Source organism: Thalassophryne amazonica, chromosome 16, assembly GCF_902500255.1.
Source record: "Thalassophryne amazonica chromosome 16, fThaAma1.1, whole genome shotgun sequence".
Classification (NCBI taxonomy): Eukaryota; Metazoa; Chordata; class Actinopteri; order Batrachoidiformes; family Batrachoididae; genus Thalassophryne; species Thalassophryne amazonica.
Window position 1 is genome coordinate 91,101,015 of NC_047118.1, and position 24,676 is coordinate 91,125,690.

A 24,676-nucleotide genomic window follows, 5' to 3' on the forward strand; every position below is an offset into this window, starting at 1 on the left:
TCCTTTAAAGGGGTCCTTAAACCTGTAGTTAAAGTCCTTATTCTCTGTGAAGCCCGTAAAATTTTCACTGAAAGCCAGATAAATTTTTCGAATGGTTTCCAGGTGCCAGTCTCTAACAGCTTCTGAAAAAATTCTGATGGAAAAAAAAGTCCTTTTCATTCCGCCATTTCCAGACAATGAAAATCCGACGAGGGGGCGGGACCACTCCTTCCACAAGGCGTGCTCACAGGCGAATGATGTCACCGACAGGCGTGGAAAAACTCACGCATGCGCACGAGGGTTCAAGCATGTCTGACGTAAAAACATATGAATGAAATCCATATAGTTTTTGAAAAAAATAAAAAGGTACGATACTTTACGGACAGACCTCGTATATATATACACGAGGTGTGTTAGAAAAGTATCCGACCTTTTTATTTTTTGACGGTGAAATTCGTGCCGAAGCTGCTGATGGTGGAGCAAAAGCAACTCCGTGTTGAAGTCTCACAGGTCATGTTGTGACATGCCCACCTCTTCCACAATTTCTCGGATAGTCACACGACTGAAAAGCCACTGAAAGATGTCTGAATCTTCCGAATGGTGGAAGAGGTGGGCATCATTTTTCGGAGTCCAGCATGTCCTGTGAGACTTCAACACGGAGTTGCTTTTGCTGCGCCATCAGTAGCAGCATGAATTTCGCTGCAGCTCTTTTCATGGCCAAATCTTCTGTCACAGTGGAATGTGCCGAAAAAGTGCTGATGTCCACCTCTTCTGCAATTTCTCGGACAGTCACACGACGGTCCCAGATCACCACAGCGTTCACTTTGGAAACGATCTGGTCATTTCAGCATGTTGATGGCTGACTGGAGCGTGGCTCGCTCTCCACCGTTGTGCGGACGTCTTTAAACCGGTTGTACCGCTCTTTAATCTGTGTGATGCCCATAGGATCATCACTGAAAGCCGTCTGAATTTTCCGAATGGTTTCCACCTGGCTGTCGCCCAGTTTCTGGCAAAATTTGATGCAGTCGCGCTGCTCCAGTCGTTACGCTATTTTCCTTGCAATGAAAATCTGACAAGAGACTGCACACGTCCTCACACAAAGGCTGCTTACCAGCAAATGACGCAATCAACAGGCGTGAAAAAATTCACGTATGCACACGAAGGTTCAAGGTTGGCTCATGCAAGCACACATGATTCAAATCCATCAGGTTTTTGAAAAAAATAAAAAGGTCGGATACTTTTCTGACAGACCTCGTATATATGTATCTTCTTCTTCTTTGTCTTTCAGCTGTTCCCGTTAGTGGTCACCACAGCAGATCAATCGTTTCCATCTCACCCTTTCCTCTGTATCTTCCTCTGTCACACCAACCACCTGCATGTCCTCCCTCAGCACATCCATAAACCTCCTCTTTGGCCTCCCTCTTCTCCTCCTGCCTGGTGGCTCCATCCTCAGTATCCTTCTCCCTATATACCCTGGGTCCCTCCTCTGTACATGTCCAAACAGTCTCAATCTCGCCTCTCTGACTTTGTCTCCAAACCGTCCCACCTGAGCTGTCCCTCTTATATGTTCATTCCTAATCTTGTCCATTCTTGTCACTCCCAAAGAGAATCTCAACATCTTCAGCTCCGCCACCTCCAGCTCTGCCTCCTGTCTTTTTGTTAGTGCCACTGTCTCTAAACCATACAACATAGCTGGTCTCACTACTGTCTTATAAACTTTCTTCTTCACTCTTGCTGATATTCTTCAGTCACAAATCACTCCTGCCACCTTTCTCCACCCGTCCTGCACTCTCTTCTTCACCTCTCTACCACATTCTCCATTACTTTGAACAGTTGACCCCAAATATTTAAACTCATCTATTTTCACCACTTCTACTCCTTGTAACTGCACTATTCCACTGGGCTCCCTCTCATTCACACACATGTACTCAGTCTTGCTTCTACTGACTTTCACTCCCCTTCTCTCCAAAGCATGTCTCCACTTCTCCAGACTAGACTCAACTTGCTCTCTACTCTCACTACAGATCACAATGTCATCTGCAAACATCATAGTCCATGGGGACTCCTGTCTGATCTCATCCGTCAACCTGTTCATCACCACTGCTAACAAGAAAGGACTCAGAGCTGATCCTTGGTGTAATCCCACCTCCACCTTGAATGAGTCTGTCATTCTGACTGCGCATCTCACCGCTGTCACACTATTCTTGTACATGTCCTGCACTATCCTAACATACTTCTCTGCCACTCCAGACTTCCTCATACAGTACCACAGCTCTTCTCTTGGCACCCTATCATAAGCTTTTTCTAAGTCTACAAACACACAATGTAACTCTTTCTGTCTTTTTCTGTACTTCTCCAACAGTATTCTCAGAGCAAACATTGCATCTGTAGTGCTCTTTCTCGGCATGAAACCATATTGTTGCTCCCAGATCTTCACCTGTTTTCTAAGCCTAGCTTCTACTACTCTTTCCCATAACTTCATGCTGTGGCTGATCAACTTTATGCCTCTGTAGTTACTGCAGCTCTGCACATCACCCTTGTTCTTGAAAATAGGAACCAGCACACTTCGTCTCCACTCCTCAGGCATCCTCTCACTCCAAGATTTTATTAAACAATCTGGTTAGAAACCTTTTCTCCTTCCTTACTATTCAACTTCTTGTGCAGCTCGCAATATGCCTTTTCCTTCGCTTATACCACTTCTCTTTTCGCCTTATGCCACATCTCCTTGTACTCCTGTCTACTTTCTTCATCTCTCTGACTATCCCAAAACCTTTTCGCCAACCTCCTTCTCCTTATGCTTTCCTGGACCTCTTCATTCCACCACCAAGTCTCCTCTTCTTCCTTCCACTGTCCAGATGTCATACCCAGTACTGTCCTAGCTGTCTCCCTCACCACATCTGCAGTACTTTTCCAGTTGTCCAAAATTGCTTCATCTCCAACTAGTGCTTCCCTCACCTGCTAAATTTCACACAACAGTCTTCCTCCTTCAGCTTCCACCATCTGATCCTTTGTTGAGCTCTCACTCTCTTCTTCTTCTTTACCTCTAAAGTCATCCTACAAACAACCATCCTATGCTGTCTAGTGACACTCTCTCCTGCTACCACCTTACAGTCTGTGATTTCTTTTAGCTTGCATCTCCTATAAAGAATGTAGTCCACCTGTGTGCACCTTCCTCCACTCTTATATGTTACCCTGTGCTCCTCTCTTTTGTTTAAGTAGGTATTCACCACAGCCATTTCCATCCTTTTTGCAAAATCAACTACCATCTGTCCTTCCCCATTCCTGTCCTTGATACCATATCTACCCATTACTTCCTCATCACCTCTGTTCCCTTCACCAACATGCCCATTGAAGTCTGCTTCTATCACCACTCTTTCATGCTTGGGCACACTCTCCACCACCTCATCTAACACACTCCAGAAATCTTCTTTCTCACAACCTACCTGTGGGACATATGCACTGATGATATTCATCATCACCCCTTCAATTTCCAACTTCATACTCATCACCCTGTCAGACACTCGTTTAACCTCCAACACACTTTTAACATACTCTTCCTTTAAAATGACCCCAACACCATTTCTCTTTCTGTCCTCACCATTGTACAACAACTTGTACCCACCGCTGATGCTCCTGCTCTTACTTCCCTTCCACTTGGTCTCTTGCACACACAGTATGTCTATCTTTCTCCTCTCCATCATATCAGCCAGCTCTCTCCCTTTACCAGTCATACTACCAACATTCAAAGTCCCCACTCTCATTTCCACCCTTCTAGTTTTCTTCTTCTCCCACTGTTTGTGGAAACGTTCTCCTCCTCTTCTTCATCGTCTTCGCCCAGCAGTAGCCCAATTTCCACCGGTACTTTGTTGGGCAACAGCACCGGTGGTGGACGTTGTTAACCCGGGCTGCGACCGATCCGGTATGGAAATTCGATTCTTAGTCTGCATAGTTGGTTGGCTTGTTTTACATCGGATGCCTCTCAACCCTCCTCATTTATCCGGGCTTGGGACCAGCCCTCAGAATGTACTGGCTGCACACCCCATGTGGCTATGTATAATTATACATTTATTGTTATTTACATTAATTATTAAGATTCTATTTTCTTACGTACAATTTTTACATATAATTTGTACATGCTCAGTAAAGCCCCTCTATGAATCATCCAATCAGAAATAATATTTAGGGGTGTCTGCAGGATGGCGTGCACGTGCGCACACATGAGCTTTTGACAAGAACGGAAATTAGCTTTGAGTTAGAGGACACTAGCGTGCACACTGGCGTCCATGAAATGTCTTGTAAATGACTCCAGAGGTGTTATCAGCTTCTAAAAACAGCATTTTCAGTTTTAGAAGTGTTTATTTCTCACTAGCTTTTACATAATATATGACAGAAGTTATGTTTACACACAAACATAACAGAGTTTGCAGCTAGCTAGACCAGTCAGTGACATCACAGTGCCACTCCACTCTGATTGGCTGTCACCCCTACCACAAAAAATTAAACAGAATGAAACAGAACTTTGTAATCTCTTAAAATAGGTCAAGGTTAGCCATCTCTAAACTTGTCCAAGGTCTGTGTCCCAAGAATATTCCCTGTGAAGAAAACCACACACAAGAAACATCCGAAACGGGAGCTCAGGCTTGGAATAAAACCATTCGAAACGGGAGCTCGGGCTCGGAATAAAACCATCTGAAACGGGAGCTCGTGCTCGGAATAAAACCATCTGAAACGGGGGCTCGGGCTCGGAATAAAACCATCTGAAACGGAAGCTCGGGCTTGGACTAAAACTATTCTAAATGGGAGCTCGTGCTTGGACTAAAACCATCTGAAACGGAAGCTCGGGCTCGGACTAAAACCATCTGAAATGGAAGCTCGGGCTCTGACTAAAACAATTCAAAACGCGAGCTCATGCTCGGACCAAAACCATCAGAAACAGGAACTCTGAGGCACTGAGGCAGGTCTTCCAGGCACGTCTAACTGGGAGGAGACCTCGGGGAAGACCAAGGACACGCTGGAAGGATTATATTTCCCAGGTGTCTTTGGGAACACCTTATGATCCCACAGGAAGAGTTATAGGACTGGACCAAGGACAGGGAAGTGTGGGTTGAGCTGACTGGTCTATTGGCACAGCGCCGTGGACTCACATAAATGGCAGAAAATGAATGAATGAACAAAGCTTACCTTTCACTTGTGACGCCTGCCAGACTGGCCCCATTGACTTCCAGGATCTGATCTCCTGGCATCAAGTTTCCTGTAAGAGATCCAAGAAAATACAAGATCAGCTACTGTCAGTGGAAACGCAGCTGTGACCTCTGACACAGACGCTGTCACTGGCAGAATGGTGCTACGTGGACATAAACCCAGAGCGTCTTTGATCCAGAGCTTCAGGTGGATGGACCTATGTTCTAATGAATCTCACCCTGTGCGCTCTATAGAGGCTCTGCAGTCCCGTGTGACCTGGCGACTTCCCGTGGCCACTCCCCATCGCCACGCTGCCAGTCATGCGCAGTGCTACTGTTATCATGTCACCACTGTTCTCACCGCACGTGGAAGTACACTCAGGACTTAATATGTTCATTGAGAATTGCAGACTTGCATATTTAGTGAAACTGTTTGTCGTGAACTTTATTAAATGTTGTGTACGCTGCCGTGTGATTGTGGAGAAAATTTGAGCAGAGTCTACCTCCTTTTTTTGTTTTTTAGTGCCTTCCTTAACAAAATGAGTCACGTTTTAGTGGCATGTGTTTTTTATTGTGTATAGCAGAAAAAAATGGTGAAAAAGACGAGTTGAGGTGGCTGGTTTACACGGCCAATCATATTGAGAGCGGCTAAACCTGACCTTCAGCTGTGCGTGGCACCTGATGTCACGTGCACAGCCGTTATACACCATGACACAAATGTAGACGTAAATATACATCTGTCTCTGAAGACCTTTTTGACATGTAGGACGTCTGAGTGACTTCATGAAATCATTCATTCATTCATTGGCTGGGAGGTGGGTTCACCCTGGACAGACTATCACAGGGTCACATGCGGACAGACAAACGAACTCACACCTACGGTCACTTTAGAGTCACCACTTCATCTAACCTGCATGTTTCAGGAAGCAGGAAGAAGCCAGAGCACCCTGAAGGAACCCACAAGAACGAGGAGACAACACGAAACTCCACACAGAAAAAGGAGCAGGCAGAAAGACAAACTGGAATTTTATATTACACTATATCAAATCAAATCAAATCAATTTTATTTATATAGCGCCAATAGGCAGAATAAATCAATATGTTGATCAATTATTATATCATTTACTAACAGGGACTTAGAAGAGAGAGACCTAATGTTTAATAGACCACATTTAACTGTTTTAGTCTGTGGTGCAGTAGAAGGTGCTATATTATTTTTTCTTTTTGAATTTTTATGCTTAAATAGATTTTTGCTGGTTATTGGTAGTCTGGGAGCAGGCACCGTCTCTACGGGGATGGGGTAATGAGGGGATGGCAGGGGGAGAGAAGCTGCAGAGAGGTGTGTAAGACTACAACTCTGCTTCCTGGTCCCAACCCTGGATAGTCACGGTTTGGAGGATTTAAGAAAACTGGCCAGATTTCTAGAAATGAGAGCTGCTCCATCCAAAGTGGGATGGATGCCGTCTCTCCTAACAAGACCAGGTTTTCCCCAGAAGCTTTGCCAATTATCTATGAAGCCCACCTCATTTTTTTGACACCACTCAGACAGCCAGCAATTCAAGGAGAACATGCGGCAAAACATGTCACTCCCAGTCCGATTGGGGAGGGGCCCAGAGAAAACTACAGAGTCCAACATTGTTTTTGCAAAGTTACACACCGATTCAATGTTAATTTTAGTGACCTCCGACTGGCGTAACCGGGTGTCATTACTGCCGACGTGAATTACAATCTTACCAAATTTACGCTTAGCCTTAGCCAGCAGTTTCAAATTTCCTTCAATGTCGCCTGCTCTGGCCCCCGAAAGACAATTGACTATGGTTGCTGGTGTCACTAACTTCACATTTCTCAAGACAGAGTCGCCAATAACCAGAGGTTGTTCCTCGGCAGGTGTGTCGCCGAGTGGGGAAAAACGGTTAGAAATGTGAACGGGTTGGCGGTGTACACAGGGCTTCTGTTTAGGACTACGCTTCCTCCTCACAGTCACCCAGTCGGCCTGCTTTCCCAGCTGCTCGGGATCTGCCGGAGGGAAACTAACGGCGGCTAAGCTACCTTGGTCCGCACCGACTACAGGGACCTGGCTAGTTGTAGGATTTTCCAAGGTGCGGAGCCGAGTCTCCAATTCGCCCAGCCTGGCCTCCAAAGCTACGAATAAGCTACACTTATTACAAGTACCATTACTGCTAAAGGAGGCCGAGGAATAACTAAACATTTCACACCCAGAGCAGAAAAGTACGGGAGAGACAGGAGAAGTCGCCATGCTAAACCGGCTAAGAGCTAGTAGCTACGCTAAGCTAGCGGATTCCTAAAAACACACAAAGTGAATAATGTGTAAATAATTTAGAGGTGATTCAGCAGAGGGAGTGCTTTAGTTAAGGCACGTGAAGATTATACTGGGAAACAAATCGTTATCTAGTTAACTAGATCAATCTAACTGCGCAGATTAAACAGCTAACAGATACAGAAAAACACCGCTGTGCTCCAGAACAGGAAGTGATACAATACCGCAGTGAGAGCCAACCACCAGTAGAGGCAAGCAAGAGCAAGACAATTTCATCAATGTTCAGTGATCAGATTACAGTACAGTATGCAAAAAATATGTGGATTTGATTCATATGTTTTTACGTCAGCCAAGCTTGAACCTTTGTGCACATTTGTGCACCTTTGTGCGTGAGTTTTTCCATGCCTGTCGGTTGCATCATTCACCTGTGGGCAGGCTTTGAGTGAGCACTGGTCCACCCCTCTCGTCGTTGTTTCATTGCGAGGAAATGGCGGAATGATTTGGGCTTTTTTTCCATCAGAATTTTTTCAGAAACTGTTAGAGACAGGCAGCTGGAAACCATTCGAAAAATTTATCTGGCTTTCGGTGAAAATTTTACAGGTTTCACAGAGAATAAGGAGTGTTACTACAGCTTTAAGGATGCCCCACAATGGCGCACGGCGCGCCGCGCTCCGAGCCGCCATCGAGAGGCAGAAACCACCAGATCATTTCTAAACGGATGGCTGTGTGGAGCCAGGACCGTCGTGTGCAATTTCTAGTTATCACAAGAGCTGGACATCAACCATTTTCTGGCAGATTTCACTTTTAACAAGAGATTTTGTCATGGAAAGCCGCGCGGAGGCTTCGCGCGTCACGACCGATTCGCTGATGAAGCGAGACAAAGGAACACCTCCATTTCGGAGTGTCAGAGGACAAGCTGGGACGAGCCTATCTCGGCTTTCAGTGCTTACCAGTCGAGTGAGTATAAGAGAAATTGTGGAGAGCTGGGCATGTCCCAACTTATCCTCTGACAAGTGTGTTTATGTACGGACGGCAGTTCGTACACTCATTTATAATATGATGCAGTTTAGAGTCACCGGTGTAACAGTGTATCTTCCCCTGGGGTGAAGTTGTCCAAGGATATCTGCAACCGAGCCATGATCCTATTCTTAAGGCCCCCTGACACGAGCATGTCTTTGATTCATGCAGCAGCAAGCACCAGCGCCCCTCTGGCAGTGGTGGGCACAGATAACCAAAAAATTAACTTCAATAACAAATAATCAGATAACTGAAAAGTTATCTTTGATAAAGATAAAACGATAAACCACCCAAAAATGTATCGGAAGTTACAGATAACTGATAACAGTACATTTGCAACTACCAATAAATTGAATTTGAGTTTTAATGCCACAACAGCTTTTAGTAATATTAAAAGTGACAACAGACCCAAACAATGAGGCCACACTTTTGTCTTTGAACATCCTGCCCCTGCTGGCAGCTCTTGTTTACTACACAGCTCCCAGCACAGAGGCACTCTGAGAGCAGCCATAAAGCCAGCTCTCTATCAATCACAACGCTCCGGTCAGGCCGAGGTCTTGGAAAAAGTCATGCTGACTTATGGTTTTGATTTATTAATAACATTAATACCAATAGAATAACTCCATTAATGTCAATTCTTTCATTTGTACAAAGTTAAAATATAACATATATCTTTTAATGTTGAATAATGCACTAATTCTGAGGTTTTGTAACAAACACAGACAGATCGCAAAGGATTCTGGGTAAAAGTTCCTCTGCTAAACACTGATTGGTTCAGTCATTCATTGTGTAAACCAACACGTTACTGTGACGTGTCGTGTGTTGGTGTTTACAGATAAATGTGCTTTTGTAAAATATTCCATTTTTATTTGCTGGTCAAACTCACGGGTGAGGGTTCAATCTTGTCTGACGCAATCACACGTGATTCAAATCCATATGGTTTTTGAAAAAAATAATAAGGTCGGATACTTTTCTAATAGACCTCGTATATCTGATATTTTCACTTTATAAAACGTCAGATATGACAGTAATTTTAAATAACTTGTCCAAAATTAGTTTGGTTAAAATTTGAACCATAAGTTAAAAATGTATGCGTCTGGATGACTTGGGTGACAGTGCCAGCGTATCAGTATGGTGCTAAAGTAAATGATTTTTTTTTTTTTTTTTTTTTGTGAGACCAGTTCGCTTTTGCCTGCAGGGGAGAGTGATTTCATCTGGAAGCAGCTCTCTTCTGTTTGCAGAGGGTAGAACTATGCATCTGTTCGGAAACTTTAACAGGTAGGTGCTCAACTGATTCTAAATTTTAAAAATGTTTGTTACTGTTCAGCTTTGTTTACTATGTTATTGATCTAAAAGTTATCGGTATCAGAAGATAATTAGTCTGATAATGGTTTTTAAAGTTATCTAAAAAAGATAATCCAATAATAAAAACATTATCTTCGATAATTATCTGTTATCGGATTATCGGAACTGTGCCCACCACTGCCCTCTGGCGTCCTGTCTGCACCCGTTAAAGATGGGTTTACGCTCCAGCACGACACAGGTTCTGCTAGTTCATGAGTCAAAGACATGCTTGTGTCAGAGGGCCTAGTCTAATAAAGGCACTGGAGTCAGTGGGAGTCAGGCAACAACACATCCCTGACACAACCAACAAATCATTGGGAAAGCATCAGAGACAGTGTGTCTCCGCTCAGTACTCACAGTCCCAGCTGCAGGGACCAGTGTCCTGACACAGTTCCAGGTCACTGGAACTGTGTCAGGACACTGGTGCCATGTCAGGACACTGCAGCCTTGTCAGGACAGGACACCGGTGCCATGTGAAGACACTGGTATTGTGTCCAGGTATTGCATTATCAACATTTTTAATGCTGGAGAGTCAGCCATTTTATCTGCTGAACGGGCACACAAACATGAGCTTAACTTTGGACTGTATGTGTGTGTGTGTGTGTGTCTCACTGCTGTCATCCCCCAGTGCTGTAGCCCGTGAAGGATGTGGTCTTGAACATACCATCACTTGAAGCAAGGCCACCGGGTAAAATCCGTTTGACAAACACTCCAAACTCCTCTCCAGTCAGCTCCTTCACACCACCGATGACTTTAATTCCTGTTTGAAAAAAGAAAAATATTACAGACTATAAACAAGAGTCATGAGGAAATGACATGTCCCCCCGGTCCCCACAAATCAGTAATACAAAGTGTTGAGGGATCACCCAACTATACCCTTATGCTAAATATGAATGAAATTGGTCAACTGGTTCTTGAGATATTGTGCTAACGAGCAACAAGGGACAGACGGACAGACGAATGGACAGAGAGACAGACATGCTGACTGCTATATCCCTCCGTATTTCATACCAGCAAATACACTAACAAACTACAGTGGTTGTGTGGTTGATGTAGTTCATTAAAGCACCAGAAAGCAAGTATCTGGACTAACATTGAGTTAAACTAAAGTAGAGTTTTTGTGTACACAGTGTGATTATCATCTTCATCTCCAGATGTTCCTTAAGGTGGTGCTGTGGGTGGCAGGCTCAGTACGTCCACTCAGAGAGAACATTTCACCACAAAGACGTTCACTTCAGACATTTTCTCTCGAAACACAAGTAGTTTTCTGGAGATCTTCTCTGGAGGAGCCTTTGGGTTTTGTGGGACACTGAGGAGGACTCCAAACTGCCACCTGGCACGTCTTCGCCTGTGTCCATGGATGAGACACTTCTCTTCAATGTAAAGAACATGGACTTTAGACTTTGTGCCGCAGTCTGTTTCATTGAGACCTGGCTCACTGATTCTGTCCTGACACGGGACTCCACCTATCAGGTTCCAACTGACACGATGTGCAGAGCTGCAGTAACTACAGAGGCATAAAGTTGATCAGCCACAGCATGAAGTTATGGGAAAGAGTAGTAGAAGCTAGGTTTAGAAAACAGGTGAAGATCTGTCAGAAATATAGAGAAGACCAGAAGGAGTTACATTGTGGATTTAGAGAAAGTTTATGACAAGGTGTCAACAGAAGAGTTGTGGTATTGTATGAGGAAGAAACAAAAAGTGACAAAGTCAGAGAGGTGAGACTTGTCAGGATTGGAGTTTTGTTTTCTGGCTTTGGTTTTGTTTTGTTTCTTTCTTCTAGTTTCTTGCTGGAGTTTTTCCAGTTGGGGTTTGTCTGTCCCTTCTTCTCTTGTCTTTCCCTGCTGACTCTTGGTGGTGGGTGTTTCTCTCTCTCTCTGGTCACGCCCTCTTTCTGGTTCTTTCCATGCACACCTGTTGCTAATCAGCACCTCATTACCTGGGTTTATTTAAGCTCCTCTGTTCTCCTTGTTCTTTGCCAGATTGTTGTGCCCTGTGCCTACTTTCCAGCTCTGTTTTCTTGTATTCTCGACCTGATAGCCTCAAGTGTGTACGACCACGGCTGGACTGGTTATCTGGCGTACCGGGCAAATCCCGCCGGGCCCTCGTGCATTTTGGGCCCCCTCAGGTCTGTCATTAAAAAATATATGTATATAATTATATTTTTTATTGATTGCGACGGTAAAAAATGACACATAGGGGCCCATTGGATGCTTGTCCTGAGGCACATTGGGCTAGTCCAATGAAATTCCTTGGTTCTCAAAGGCCCGCCCCTCCCTACAGGCCTCCACCTGACCCAAGTCATCACTCAAAGTTTTGGCTATTCGGTCTGAGCTCGAGTGGAGAACGGAGAGTTGTGCGCAAAATGGAGAAGCAAAAGAGTGGAGCTGAGAAGCGAAAGGAAAAAAGAAAACCCAAATTAAAAGACGACGCAGCAAAATGTGCCAAAATCACAGATATGTTTAAAACCACAAGCTCGACCTCGGGTTCGGGTAGTGGGGCCGCCGGTCCGTCATTTCAAACTAGCCCGGGACCGGCGTCGAGGGCACAGGTGGTGGAGAGTGAAGAGGAGGAGGAGACGGAGACGGAGAGAGACGTGACCCAGGCAGGGAGAGATTGAGGTTAGAATTCATCTCAACACTTGCCAGTGTTGCCAGATGTACGATAATTATCGTATTTGTACGATAGTCTTGCCCTCTGTACGATGTACGATCAATAATGGGAAAAAATCCAAAATGTATGATAATTTCAGTTGGTTGCCCAAACACGTATCTCTCTCTGACACCCAAGAATCATTTTGCAGGCGTTGCACTCAGGCGGCATCAAAGACACACCACACACAGGGCTGCTGCAGGCTTTGGCCGGCCCGGGACAAAGTCATTTGAAAGCCCGCCCCCTCTCCATACAAAGTAATGAGTTCCCAATTCTCTGCCCTGCCCCTCCCTCCCTGGGCCCGAGACAACTGACCTTTTTTTTTTTTATTACAAAACTTTATTTCAACAAATGCAATAACAAACGAACGAAACACAAGGGCAAAGAGATATACAAGAAAAAAAAAAAAAAAGTTCAAGTTCCTTATGGAGGTGTCAGCATTTTTTCTGTGTTCAACAAAATAGTTCGTTTTCACTTCACACTTTCTTTACATTTGTAACTTTTTTTATGATTGAGAAGTTGTGCAGCACAGTGCATTTTTTTTTAAAGATTAATGATAAACACCCAAAGTACAAAGGTATGCCAGGGGTCAACAAATAAAGAAAAACATAAAATAAATAAATATGTAGACTGTTTTGGCTGCACATGCGCTCATACGTAGCTTAGCCCACCCCCATCACCATCACTACACACACACGACAAACAAACATTTTTAAAATTAGTTTAGCACTCACCTGTTAAAAATTTGGTAAAGACGCACAGCTATAACCTTTGCAAACAGAAGAGAGCCGCTTGTATAAAAAGCATCTCAATCCTCTGCAAACAAAAGAGAAACAGCCCCAAAAGAAAGAAAAAACATTTCTTTTAACACCATACCAATAAGATGCTGATATCACCTAAGTCATCCAGAGGCATACGTTTTTAACGTATGGTTCAAATTTTAACCAAGCAAATTTTGGACGTTATTTAAAATGACTGTCATGTCTGAAGTTTTATTAAGTGAAAATATCAGATATATGTTTTAGTTTTAAAGTAATGTGCTAATTTTTAAGGTTTTGTGAGCACATCCTGTGACCCGCAATGCATTTTGGGTAGGATGATGTAATCTCAGTACATCACCACAGGACAAATGCATTTCAGACACTCTGTTCAGGCTCCAGGGACAACAGCATTAAACTCTAGTGCCTAAAACTCTCTTGAATATATTCTCTGCATTTATAGATGTTGGTTTTATTTGCGTTTGTTAAATTCCACGCATTTTAAATGTAGCAGACAGGGATTACTGTATCTGGAATTTTGTTTTCAAGGCCTCTACTGCCATCTACTGGTCAGTAGTGTTCACTAAGCGTGTGGGAACCAGTAGATAGTGTTCTATTTATTTTGACCCCGGTTATGTCAGATGATTGTCAGATCAACTTTTTGGCTTTGCAAATGGCTTTTTTTGTGGGCAATGAATCACTTTTTTAATGGAATTACAACCTTATTTCTTTTTCTCCCATTTTTTGCATCCAGCCTTATTTCCTTTAGAAATTTCCTTGACAAATAATATCAGTCTATTAGGACGTCAGGTTATGTGTTACACATATACATGTGTGTGTATATATTTTCCAACTTATTTCCATTGATGAAACTTTTCATTTTCTGCCTGAAAGCTTATTAGATGAGTGTGTTCAGGGCTCTGTTTGTTTACTAAATACACACACGTTACAGACCCTGAAATCCAACAGCAGGGATTGATATTATCCAAAGATTTATGAACATACAAATTAACGTGCTTACACTTTATCATGATTTTCTCCGTTGTGAGATATAAAAGTGTCTTATCGTAGCGTTCGTGTGTATGTGCATTATAACGCAGCGCACAAGCGACGTTACGATATTCTTCAGAATGACAACATATGCAACATGCATCCAGCAGCAGATACGCTGCTGTCATAGACAACTACCTGTAAAGTTTTTTGGCAAGTTATAACTTTCTAAACGGCGTAATTTGTAATGAAATTTGTGCGGCTCTTTAGGCGCCATGTTTGTTTTTTCAGAGACAGCAGTAAGCTCCGCCTACCCCTCCAAACGGAGGGATTTGTAGCCCTTCGCCTTCCCCTCCGCCTCACTCCAAAAAGAGGCACTTTTACCCAGAATCCTTTGCGATCTGTCTGTTTGTTACAAAACCTCAGAATTAGTGCATGTTATATGTTATATTTTAACTTTGTACAAATGACATAACTGACATTAATGGAGTTATTCTATCGGTACTAATGTTATTTATAATCAAAACCATAAGTCAGCATGACTTTATTTTTCAAGACCTGCGCCTGACCGGAGTGTTGTAATTGATAAAGAGTTGATTTTATGGCTGTTCTCGGAGTGTCTCGGTGCAGGGAGCTCTGTAGTAAATTAGAGCTTCCAGCAGAGGCAGAATGTTAAAAGAAGTGTGGTCTCATTGTTGGGCTCTGTTTTTATTTTTATTATAAGCTATTAAATTTGTTCTACTACTAGTTGTAGATGTGTCAGAAGTAATATTGGAATTTATCTGTTATCTGTAACTTCTGATACATTTTTGCGTGGTTTATCGTTTTATCTTTATCAAAGATAACTTTTCAGTTATCTGATTATCTGTTATTGAAGTTAATTTTTTGGTTATCTGTGCCCACCACTGTGCACAACACAGCCCTTTTCTTACTGTATATTAACAGAAATCATATTTACCTCATGGCCTGTGCAGCACAATGTCCCTACTGTTTCCATGTTATTCATATGACCATCTATATTTAAGACCATAATACATTAGGGAATTAGGAGTTGGCGTGTGTGTGTGTGTGTGTGTGTGTGTGTGTGTGTGTGTGTGTGTGTGTGTGTGTGTGTGTGTGTGTGTGTGTGTGTGTGTGTGTGTGTGTGTGTGTGTGTGTGTGTGTGTGTGTGTGTGTGTGTGTGTGTGTGGTGCCTTAGCTTTGGTGTCAAATAATGCTCTGACTAGATTTGGTGTCCAACTTACAGTGTTGTGTGTGTTAGTGAAATATTGCTTTGCTTAACCCTCATAAGGTGTTTGGGTCTGTGGGACCCATTTTCAGGTTTTGCTTAAGGAAAATGTTATGAATATATATTTTTTTTTTTTTTCACATTGAGATTCACTGGCCAGGGCTCATATCAGGGCTCATAATCAGGAAAAAAAAAAGTTAGTGACCTTATCCTCCTCTCTCTCTCACCCTCAAAAACACATCACATACATTCTTCTTTAGCATATGCTTCCAGACATCATATATAGTGTCAAGAAAGACTTTAAGCTTGCTTTCAGCTTGTTTTCATCTTGGAATATAATACGTGCCATTGGATTAATACACATGTTGTTGGAATAAACTGAACAGTGTTTGGTACTTTCCTGGAGTGACTGAGGTCATACCGGACTTTTCCATTGCAGATGGAGAGGCCCACGGGATGAACTCAGTGGTGAAGACGATGGAATATATCTAAGATGATTTTGAAATGACAAAGTATGATCAAATGAAGTATTAATATATTACAAGTAAAATCTGAGAATGATTCTAACATAAAAATGATTAAATGAATAATTAATGTGATAAAAAGTAAAAGTTGATTAGAAGAATGTGTTTTACAAATAAGTGAAATGAATGATTATATGAGTTGTTTTTCTGGCTGTTAAAAAGAGGAAATGAGAAAAGCTGTTTTTGTGCAGAGGTGAAAAAAGAAGAAGTTAATGATGTCACAAGCGAGGCCAGAAGGGCTGAGGAGAAAAACAACTGATTAGAACATTAAGATGTAATAAGATATGAAATGAATAATAATTAATGAAAATGTTGTATATGATCATATGAAATGTTTTTATGTGAAAAGGAGTTGAAATGAAATGATTGAATATGATTAAATGTGATCAATGTGACATGATTTAGAAAGTATAAGTTCTCGGAAAAGATGTGTTAAACAGAAAAACAGGAAACTTGAGCAATAGATTTACTGACAATCGGGACATCAGTTACCGGCAGCCAGGAAATGTTCTCCAGATGGCTTCCAGTAAAAGAAGGGGGTAAGGGAGGAGGTTTGGACTCATCATCATCCCCATGGTAACCAAGATCAACTCAACATCAACGAGTTTCATATAAAAGCTTGACAACAACAGGAAACGGGGTTATTCTTCCAGGGAGAGGTGCTGTTGTCACTTCTCCCCTGCTACGAGGAGATCACAAGACTTGACCATCTTGTGAGCTGCAATTGGAATCGAGGAGCGAGAGGATTGGAGACATAAGAGATTATTTGAGAGAGTTTTCAACTCCCACTCAGGCCGTCCAGTCATGGAGTAGCAGAGCATTGGAGAATAATCACTGGCCTTAAGTCTGAGTGGGGAAGTTTCATCGTTTTCTCTCTCATGGAATATCACATCTTTCCAGAATGGATTAGATCAACTTTTGGTTGATTGAAGAAGGAATAAACTCTTATGTGGATTTATTTAATGAAGGATATAAACTCTTATGTGGATTATTTCCTGAAGGATTACAACATCACAAGGATCGTGGTCAGCTAACAACTAAAAGCTGATGAAGAGGAGACCAAGTTCATCGAACTGGGGATTTTAACATCAAAAGACCTCCTTCCCTCACTCCTAGGAAATTTGTTGAGAAGTTAATCCAGTCCAGTCAGAGTAAGATCAGATAGCATTATTGAATCAAAAACAAAAATCTCTGCCAATTATTATTCTGATTATATTTGAATTACTGTTGTGAAATTATCATCATATAACCGATTTTGATTATGTTGTCAGCACTTGCAAAACCTGCAATAAATTTCCAAGCATGCAGTTAAAGTGTTACGGCTCGGACATTGGATTTATTGATTCTTCTTAAGGTGTAAAAGTTAAAGTTTTTTGGGTGTATAACATCAAAAAGTGCTCTAAAAGGTTAGTCTGGTTTTTAACGAAATTAACGCATCCTGGGGACTCGCTGTACGAGTCACTAAATTTAAAATCTAGCAACATTCCAAGAGCCCTGATCCATAAGAGGAGAGCTGCCGTTAACGGGCGTGGCCTGCTCGTATCCTGGTTCCAGAAGGAGGCTATTCGACCGGGGTGCGAGATCAGCGTCAGCGGGGTGGACGTCCAGATGGAGGCAGTGAGCGGCTAGACGAATCTCCTCGCCACCAGCTTAAACAGCCTTTGTGCAGCCCCGCCGGGTAATACCCGCGGAGACACGAAGGTCGGACCCCAGAGACGGAGAGCTGGTCTTATATATATGAAGCGGGATCTGACACGTGGCGCCCGAACAGGGACCTGACGAAGTGAAGTCGGGTCCGAGGAAGAATCCTGGCCAAAGGAGAGTCTTTTGCCATTGGATAGGTGGGAAGCTCCTGAGTGGATCGCCAAGGGAGACGGTGTTGTGGAGAGTGTCGGCTGATGGCCTGTATAGGTCCAGTAACGGCTTGAAACACATCTGTTTTCCAGAGAGGTGAAAATTTGGAGGCGACCACCAGAAGGACGACATAAAGACAACAGGAGTAAGCATCCCAGCGAGCTGGGATCAAGGACGAGAAGTAGACGTGTCACTGCTGGATCGTCTGAACTGGGACGAGAAGTAGACGTGTCACTACTGGATCGTCTGAACTGGGACGAGAAGCAGACGAGGGAGCCTGCTGGATCGGATCGTCAAAAAGAGAGCAGGTATGAGAGTATACCATGCAAAATGGTGATCTACAAGAGAGAGTAGGATCATCAACCCGTGAGGTTCCTGAGGGGAGAAGCGGGAGAAGGAGCAGCCGATTTGGAGTTAACCTCCGGAATTAGCGCTGAATAGCCAAGCAGTCTGTCACTCATCCCTGACTCAAGGCGCCAAGAGAGGCTTTGAGAGGCAGACGACTCGAGACGACAAGGACCGTAGCTGAAGTCCAAGGAGACGACAGTGGTGGAATCGACAATCTCAGCAACCAAGAGAATAAAGAAAGGATAATCATTACGAAACAGTAAGGTTAGTGTAAAACAAGCAGTAAAAAAAATGGCTGAAAAAGAGTCAGGACCTGTAGCAACCCCTGGATCCGAACCAGACGGGGGAAAAGAAGTGAATATTCAACCACACAGAGTAGTATTGTATGGACGAGGATATGATTTTTGGGCAGAAACAGTTCAAAATTATGTCAGAGATCAAAGTGTAGAACCTGATGAAGAAAGTTTCAAAGAAGCTATGGCAGATACACTACACAGAGTAGGGGTGTATTATCCAGGTCAGCATAAAGAGGGGCAGATTCTGGCCGTATTAGCAAGCCCACCAGCCCCAAAAGACAAGGCGGGGACCAGAGATTGGCTTGAGTGGTGGTGCAGAATTCTCGAAGAAGGGTGGCAAAGAGGACAAATCACCACTTTAATAAGTCCTGAGAAAAGTTATGACCCGGTAGTGAAAATGACAGCTGGGTTGTTAGGAGCAGAGACGGTCCTGGTTGATGTTAAGGCAAAAGCAGCGTCCGTATATGCCGAATTTAAGACCATGGCAGAACGGCTAAAAGGGTTAGGAAGAATGCTTAAGGAACGATATCCTATGATAGATGATAAGGATGGAAGTCAGATCCTCAACACTGAAGATGAGGGCAAGACAGATTCCCAGGTCAACTCTGAGCAAAGTGATGAGGAAAACAAGCCAGAGGACAGTGAGGATGAACCAACATCCCCAGGAGGTCTTAATTCTGGAGTAAATGGTCAAGAAGATAAAAGCCCGGACCAGCTCCTCACAAGCTTCGACCCAGAGTGGCAAAAATTGCCCTTAGGAACTGTGAGAGGAACAACCTCAACAGTTAAAAAACATACAGAACGCCTGATAGAACAGGAGAAAAGACGAAGAAGCCTTCAGGGAGTATCTGGACAGATATTCCGTCGGTCGCTGGAATGTGGGCCCAGAAGCTTGGGACAGTTTAAATCTGAAGAATGTGTTCCCGGACCGAGTTACCATAGTAAAGAGGAAGGGCCCTCGCAGGAAATCTTTAGAAAAGCCAAAGCAAAAACCCACCATGTATATGGTGAATCTGACTACATGGAGGACTTGAACCCTATGCCCGAAGGAACCAAAAAGATGGTGACCCAAGATGGAGGACGGGCATATCATTATTTTGGCAGTCCTTGGGATATAGATGGAGATAGTCTCATTGTCTTCACAAATCCCAAATTGAAAATTGCCAACCGAAAATTCCGAGCAAGCCTCAAGGAGAAGGCAGGCAAAGAGTACCAAGAGGAGCTTAAAGACATAAAAAGGAGAAATCTGGAGGGAAAATCGATGGTGATAACAAGCGCACCACGAATGAATTATCATGCACTCATACATGTGCCTTTTGAGAGCTACCCAGGGAGAGAAAATTCAATCGAATACACGGAGAAAATGTTGAAAACTCTGGGAATAGCTATCGATATGGCCAAAGAACGCCAACATCGGCGAGTGGTGATATATGTGGACGGATTACGATCTGGACAAATGACATGGGAAGAGGCAGAAAAGGTTGCCATGGCAGCCGTGAACCTACACATGCGTACCCCAGGAGTATGGGGATCAGTGAGAGAGATTGTGGTGGTCACTAGCAATGTGCATGAGCAAGATCGAGTGAGAAGGGCACTTGAAGCGGTGAATTTAGGACCAAATAGAGCAGGTCCAAAAAAGGGTGCAGTTGGAGTAAGTGGAGTGTCAACTAGTCCCCCGTTAGTGATGCAGCCCATTCCCCTGGCGACAAGTGAGAAAAGATCAGCACACACTATGGGAGTGCAGCAATTAAGGATTAAAACCCCACGACCAACATTCAAACAAGTTGCAAGTGGGCTCCAGACTATCATACACCCGACAGGCTCCCAATCACGGATGAAAGAGCCTTTCCAGGCTCCTCCACCGGATCATGGAGAAGAGGATCCTATATTCATTCCTTTACCAGTCGGAAATACTGAAGCAACTGGGACACCCCGCAAGCTAGAACAGAACGGGGACCCACAACCACAAGACCTATGTCCTCCCCATGAATCTGATGTGGATGAGGACCAGGAAAGAGAGTCTGAAGAGGAGATCAATCCACAAGACTCAGAAGAGGATGGACCGCTATCTGTGGTAGGAGAAAGAGAAGTCTCGCGCCCAGAACTACGAACCGGACGTTACAGAGGACGAAAGAAAGAAGTTGGGGTGTATAATGTGCGTGTAGCCTCTGAGAGAATTGCAAGAGATGTCAGAGTCAACCCAGTGGAGACCCGAGATAAGCGACAAACCTATGCTCCAGAAGTTGGACAAACTGGGTATGACATCCCAGAAGAGTGGATAGAGCGACAAGATGAAAAGAAAACTCTCGAGGTGACAGCTACTGTTGGAGAGTGGGCTAATATATTAATGTGGCCTTTCTATCCTACGTTAACTGCCTGTAAAGAGTTAACAAATAACTTCAGAGTCGCCTATTTAGGTGTTGCCCATGATGTGATGTTGAGAAAACTAAAAACAGCAGCTTTACGCTGGTCACGGCAAGTGTTGAGAGAATTCAATGAAGAAAATCTGGATGATGAGGAAGAAACAATTCCACCATCGTCAGGATTACAACCGAGCCTCCCAAATCAGAACTCTCCTGCTGGAGCTAGAGAGCAAAGACTGCCAGCAATTCAAGCTGAAATTCAAGCAGACGGCAGGGAATTCCGTGAGTTCAAGAAATTAAAGATGCTGGTGAGAGAGAAAGAACCAAATGAAGACCTGAAGGATTATCTGAAGGAAGTGTGGCCCCTTATTGACAGAGCTTCGAACAGTGAAGAGGGTAAATCTATGTGGCTAGCCCAAGTTACCAGTCAACCCATCAGTCGGGGTGAACCAGCATGAAACCATTATGCCAGGTTAGTGTTGGAAGATCCTAACGATGAAGATTCCCATATTGCTCGAGCTAAAGCTGGATTAGACAAAGGTCAAACATTGGTTCAAGTTTGGCATGGGCTGAAACAGACGATTTTGCCACAACGCTATGTTAGGGCTCTGAGAGAGGTCACTAAAGGAAGGAGAGGAGAGATAACTTTTGTAAAAATGCCCATAGACGGCACTACAGTCCCACAAATGGATGCGGTGGTAAAGAGCTGGGATCTGGAGCAGCAGTTCTATGAAGAAAAGAGGAAGAAGGAGAGCACCCCGAAATCAGGACAAAAACCGGGGGGAGTGGAGAAAAGAAATTCAGTGTCCAAACCACCACCTCCTCAGTCACATCAAACACCACAGAGGAATAATCAAAGACCTCCAGCCGGACAATGGGGCTCTCGGCCGAGAGGTCCACCACCTCCACCACCACAATCGCGACCTACACCTGCACCCCGTGGTGGTGGCTATCTCCCTAAGGAAGAGTACGACAAATTAACTCCAGAGCAAAGGAAAGCCCTCCAGGAAGTCCGCCAAGCTACAGCGGCGGCTGGAGGGCAACAGAAGTAATGGCTTCGGAGGAGCGGGTCACGCTAGACCATGCCTACTGGGAAGGGGACGATATCTACGCTGATGTGGAAGGAGAACCGTACTTGGTGGACACGGGAGCAGAGGTATCCATGACCCGCAGAAACCTCATTACCATAGGATACCTATTGATCCAGTATGCAAATGGGGCAACAGAGAGAACACCATTTGGAATATGGAAGGGGATAGTTTGGTTAAAAGGCCCCTTTAATTTGATATCAGTCAGAGATTTGAAAGAATTGCATCGGCCCAAAAGACTTCGAACTCTAATAAGACGACGAGTGAAAAAATTACAAGCAAGAGTTGTACGAATGGGTATAACTCCAACTGGAAAGAGTCCGGTAAGCTGGTACAAAGAAGTGGATGTACCGGCTGTCACAGAAGAAAAAATTGAAGAAAGTGATTTCTCTGAAGCAGGGAAAGAAAAACTGAGGGAAATTATCTCCGAAGCTGAAGTGGCACGATTTAAAAATGATTGTGGAGATTTGGGGACTAAACACATTCATGTAATCGAAGGAGGAGTACATCCACCAGTGCGACAATATCCCTTGAACCCTGGAGCGGTTGAGGAAATGGATAAAATAGTAAAAGAATTGGAAGCTCTGGGGATCATTCGAGTGGAATTAAACCCGATCACTAACAGCCCCATCCAAGCAGTTAAGAAGCCAGAGTCAGCAGGAGGAGGCTGGAGACCAGTAATCAATTTCAAGGCTCTCAATCGACGAACAATAGCCAATAGAGCAAGTTTGATAAATCCCCAAGGAGCACTGAAAACGCTCCAAATTAAGAAATACAAATCATGCATTGATCTGGCAAATGGATTCTTTTCCCTGCGATTAGCAAAACAGTCACAAGGGAAAACAGCATTCACCCATAAAGGGAAAAGCTATGTGTGGCAACGACTACCGCAGGGATACAGAAATTCACCGAATGTGTTCCAAGCAGCAGTGATGGAAATATTGAAAGATCTGGGAGTAACAGTCTATATCGATGATGTGTTTATCGCAGATGATGATGAAAATGAACACCTAATGCGGCTGCAAAAGGTGATACAGAAGCTCACAGAAGCTGGGTTAAAACTCAACCTGAAGAAATGTCAATTTGGACAATTCAAGGTTAACTATTTGGGATTCCAGGCATCATCAGACTTGGGACTTTCAGAAGGATACCGAGAAAAATTGAGTCAGATTAAACCACCTCAATCTGAGAATGACCTACAGAAAATATTGGGACTGTGTAACTATGTGAGAGATCATGTTCCACATTATCAGAAATACGCAAAGCCCCTTTATGCTCGTCTCAAGAAGAAACCTGATGGACAAGAGCAAAAGCAATGGAGTTGGACAGCTACAGATCAGGATTGCTTGGAAAAGCTAAAGAAAGCCATTCAAGACGCAGTTAGGCTGGAGCCGCGTAGTCTGACTACTCGTCTGCTAGCCGAAATAAGCTGTGAAGAAGAAGATTCGGTGGTAAAAGTAAGCAATGAAGGAGGGGGTATGGTAACATTGTGGAGCTATACTCTGTCTTCTATTGAGAGAAAATATCCACCAGAAGAAAAAGAACTAGCAGTCAATCAATCAATCAACTTTTTTCTTGTATAGCGCCAAATCACAACAAACAGTTGCCCCAAGGCGCTCCACATTGCAAGGCAAGGCCATACAATAATTATGAAACACAGTCTACGTCTAAAGCAACATAACCAAGGGATGGTCCAGGGTCACCCGATCCAGCCCTAACTATAAGCCTTAGCGAAAAGGAAAGTTTTAAGCCTAATCTTAAAAGTAGAGAGGGTATCTGTCTCCCTGATCTGAATTGGGAGCTGGTTCCACAGGAGAGGAGCCTGAAAGCTGAAGGCTCTGCCTCCCATTCTACTCTTACAAACCCTAGGAACTACAAGTAAGCCCGCAGTCTGAGAGCGAAGCGCTCTAATGGGGTAATATGGTACTATGAGGTCCCTAAGATAAGATGGGACCTGATTATTCAAAACCTTATAAGTAAGAAGAAGAATTTTAAATTCTATTCTAGCATTAACAGGAAGCCAATGAAGGGAGGCCAACACGGGTGAGATATGCTCTCTCCTGCTAGTCCCCGTCAGTACTCTAGCTGCAGCATTCTGAACCAACTGAAGGCTTTTTAGGGAACTTTTAGGACAACCTGATAATAATGAATTACAATAGTCCAGCCTAGAGGAAACAAATGCATGAATTAGTTTTTCAGCATCACTCTGAGACAAGACCTTTCTGATTTTAGAGATATTGCGTAAATGCAAAAAGGCAGTCCTACATATTTGTTTAATATGCGCTTTGAATGACATATCCTGATCAAAAATAACTCCAAGATTTCTCACAGTATTACTAGAGATCAGGGAAATGCCATCCAGAGTAACGATCTGGTTAGACACCATGCTTCTAAGATTTGTGGGGCCAAGTACAATAACTTCAGTTTTATCTGAGTTTAAAAGCAGGAAATTAGAGGTCATCCATGTCTTTATGTCTGTAAGACAATCCTGCAGTTTAGCTAATTGGTGCGTATCCTCTGGCTTCATGGATAGATAAAGCTGGGTATCATCTGCGTAACAATGAAAATTTAAGCAATACCGTCTAATAATACTGCCCAAGGGAAGCATGTATAAAGTGAATAAAATTGGTCCTAGCACAGAACCTTGTGGAACTCCATAATTAACTTTAGTCTGTGAAGAAGATTCCCCATTTACATGAACAAACTGTAATCTATTAGACAAATATGATTCAAACCACCGCAGCGCAATGCCTTTAATACCTATGACATGCTCTAAT

General features: G+C 43.5%; 1 protein-coding gene across 1 annotated transcript in view; it reads right to left on the reverse strand.

The window, feature by feature from the left end:
• si:dkeyp-72e1.9 (syntaxin-binding protein 4) overlaps positions 1-24,676 on the reverse strand; it is a 375,953-nt gene that overhangs the window by 230,737 nt on the left and 120,540 nt on the right. Inside the window, exons 4-5 of the mRNA XM_034189933.1 lie at positions 10,463-10,558; positions 5,161-5,230 (exon numbers count right to left, since the gene is read on the reverse strand). Of these exons, the coding sequence (XP_034045824.1) occupies positions 5,161-5,230; positions 10,463-10,558 (166 nt within the window). The remainder of the gene's footprint in view (positions 1-5,160; positions 5,231-10,462; positions 10,559-24,676) is intronic.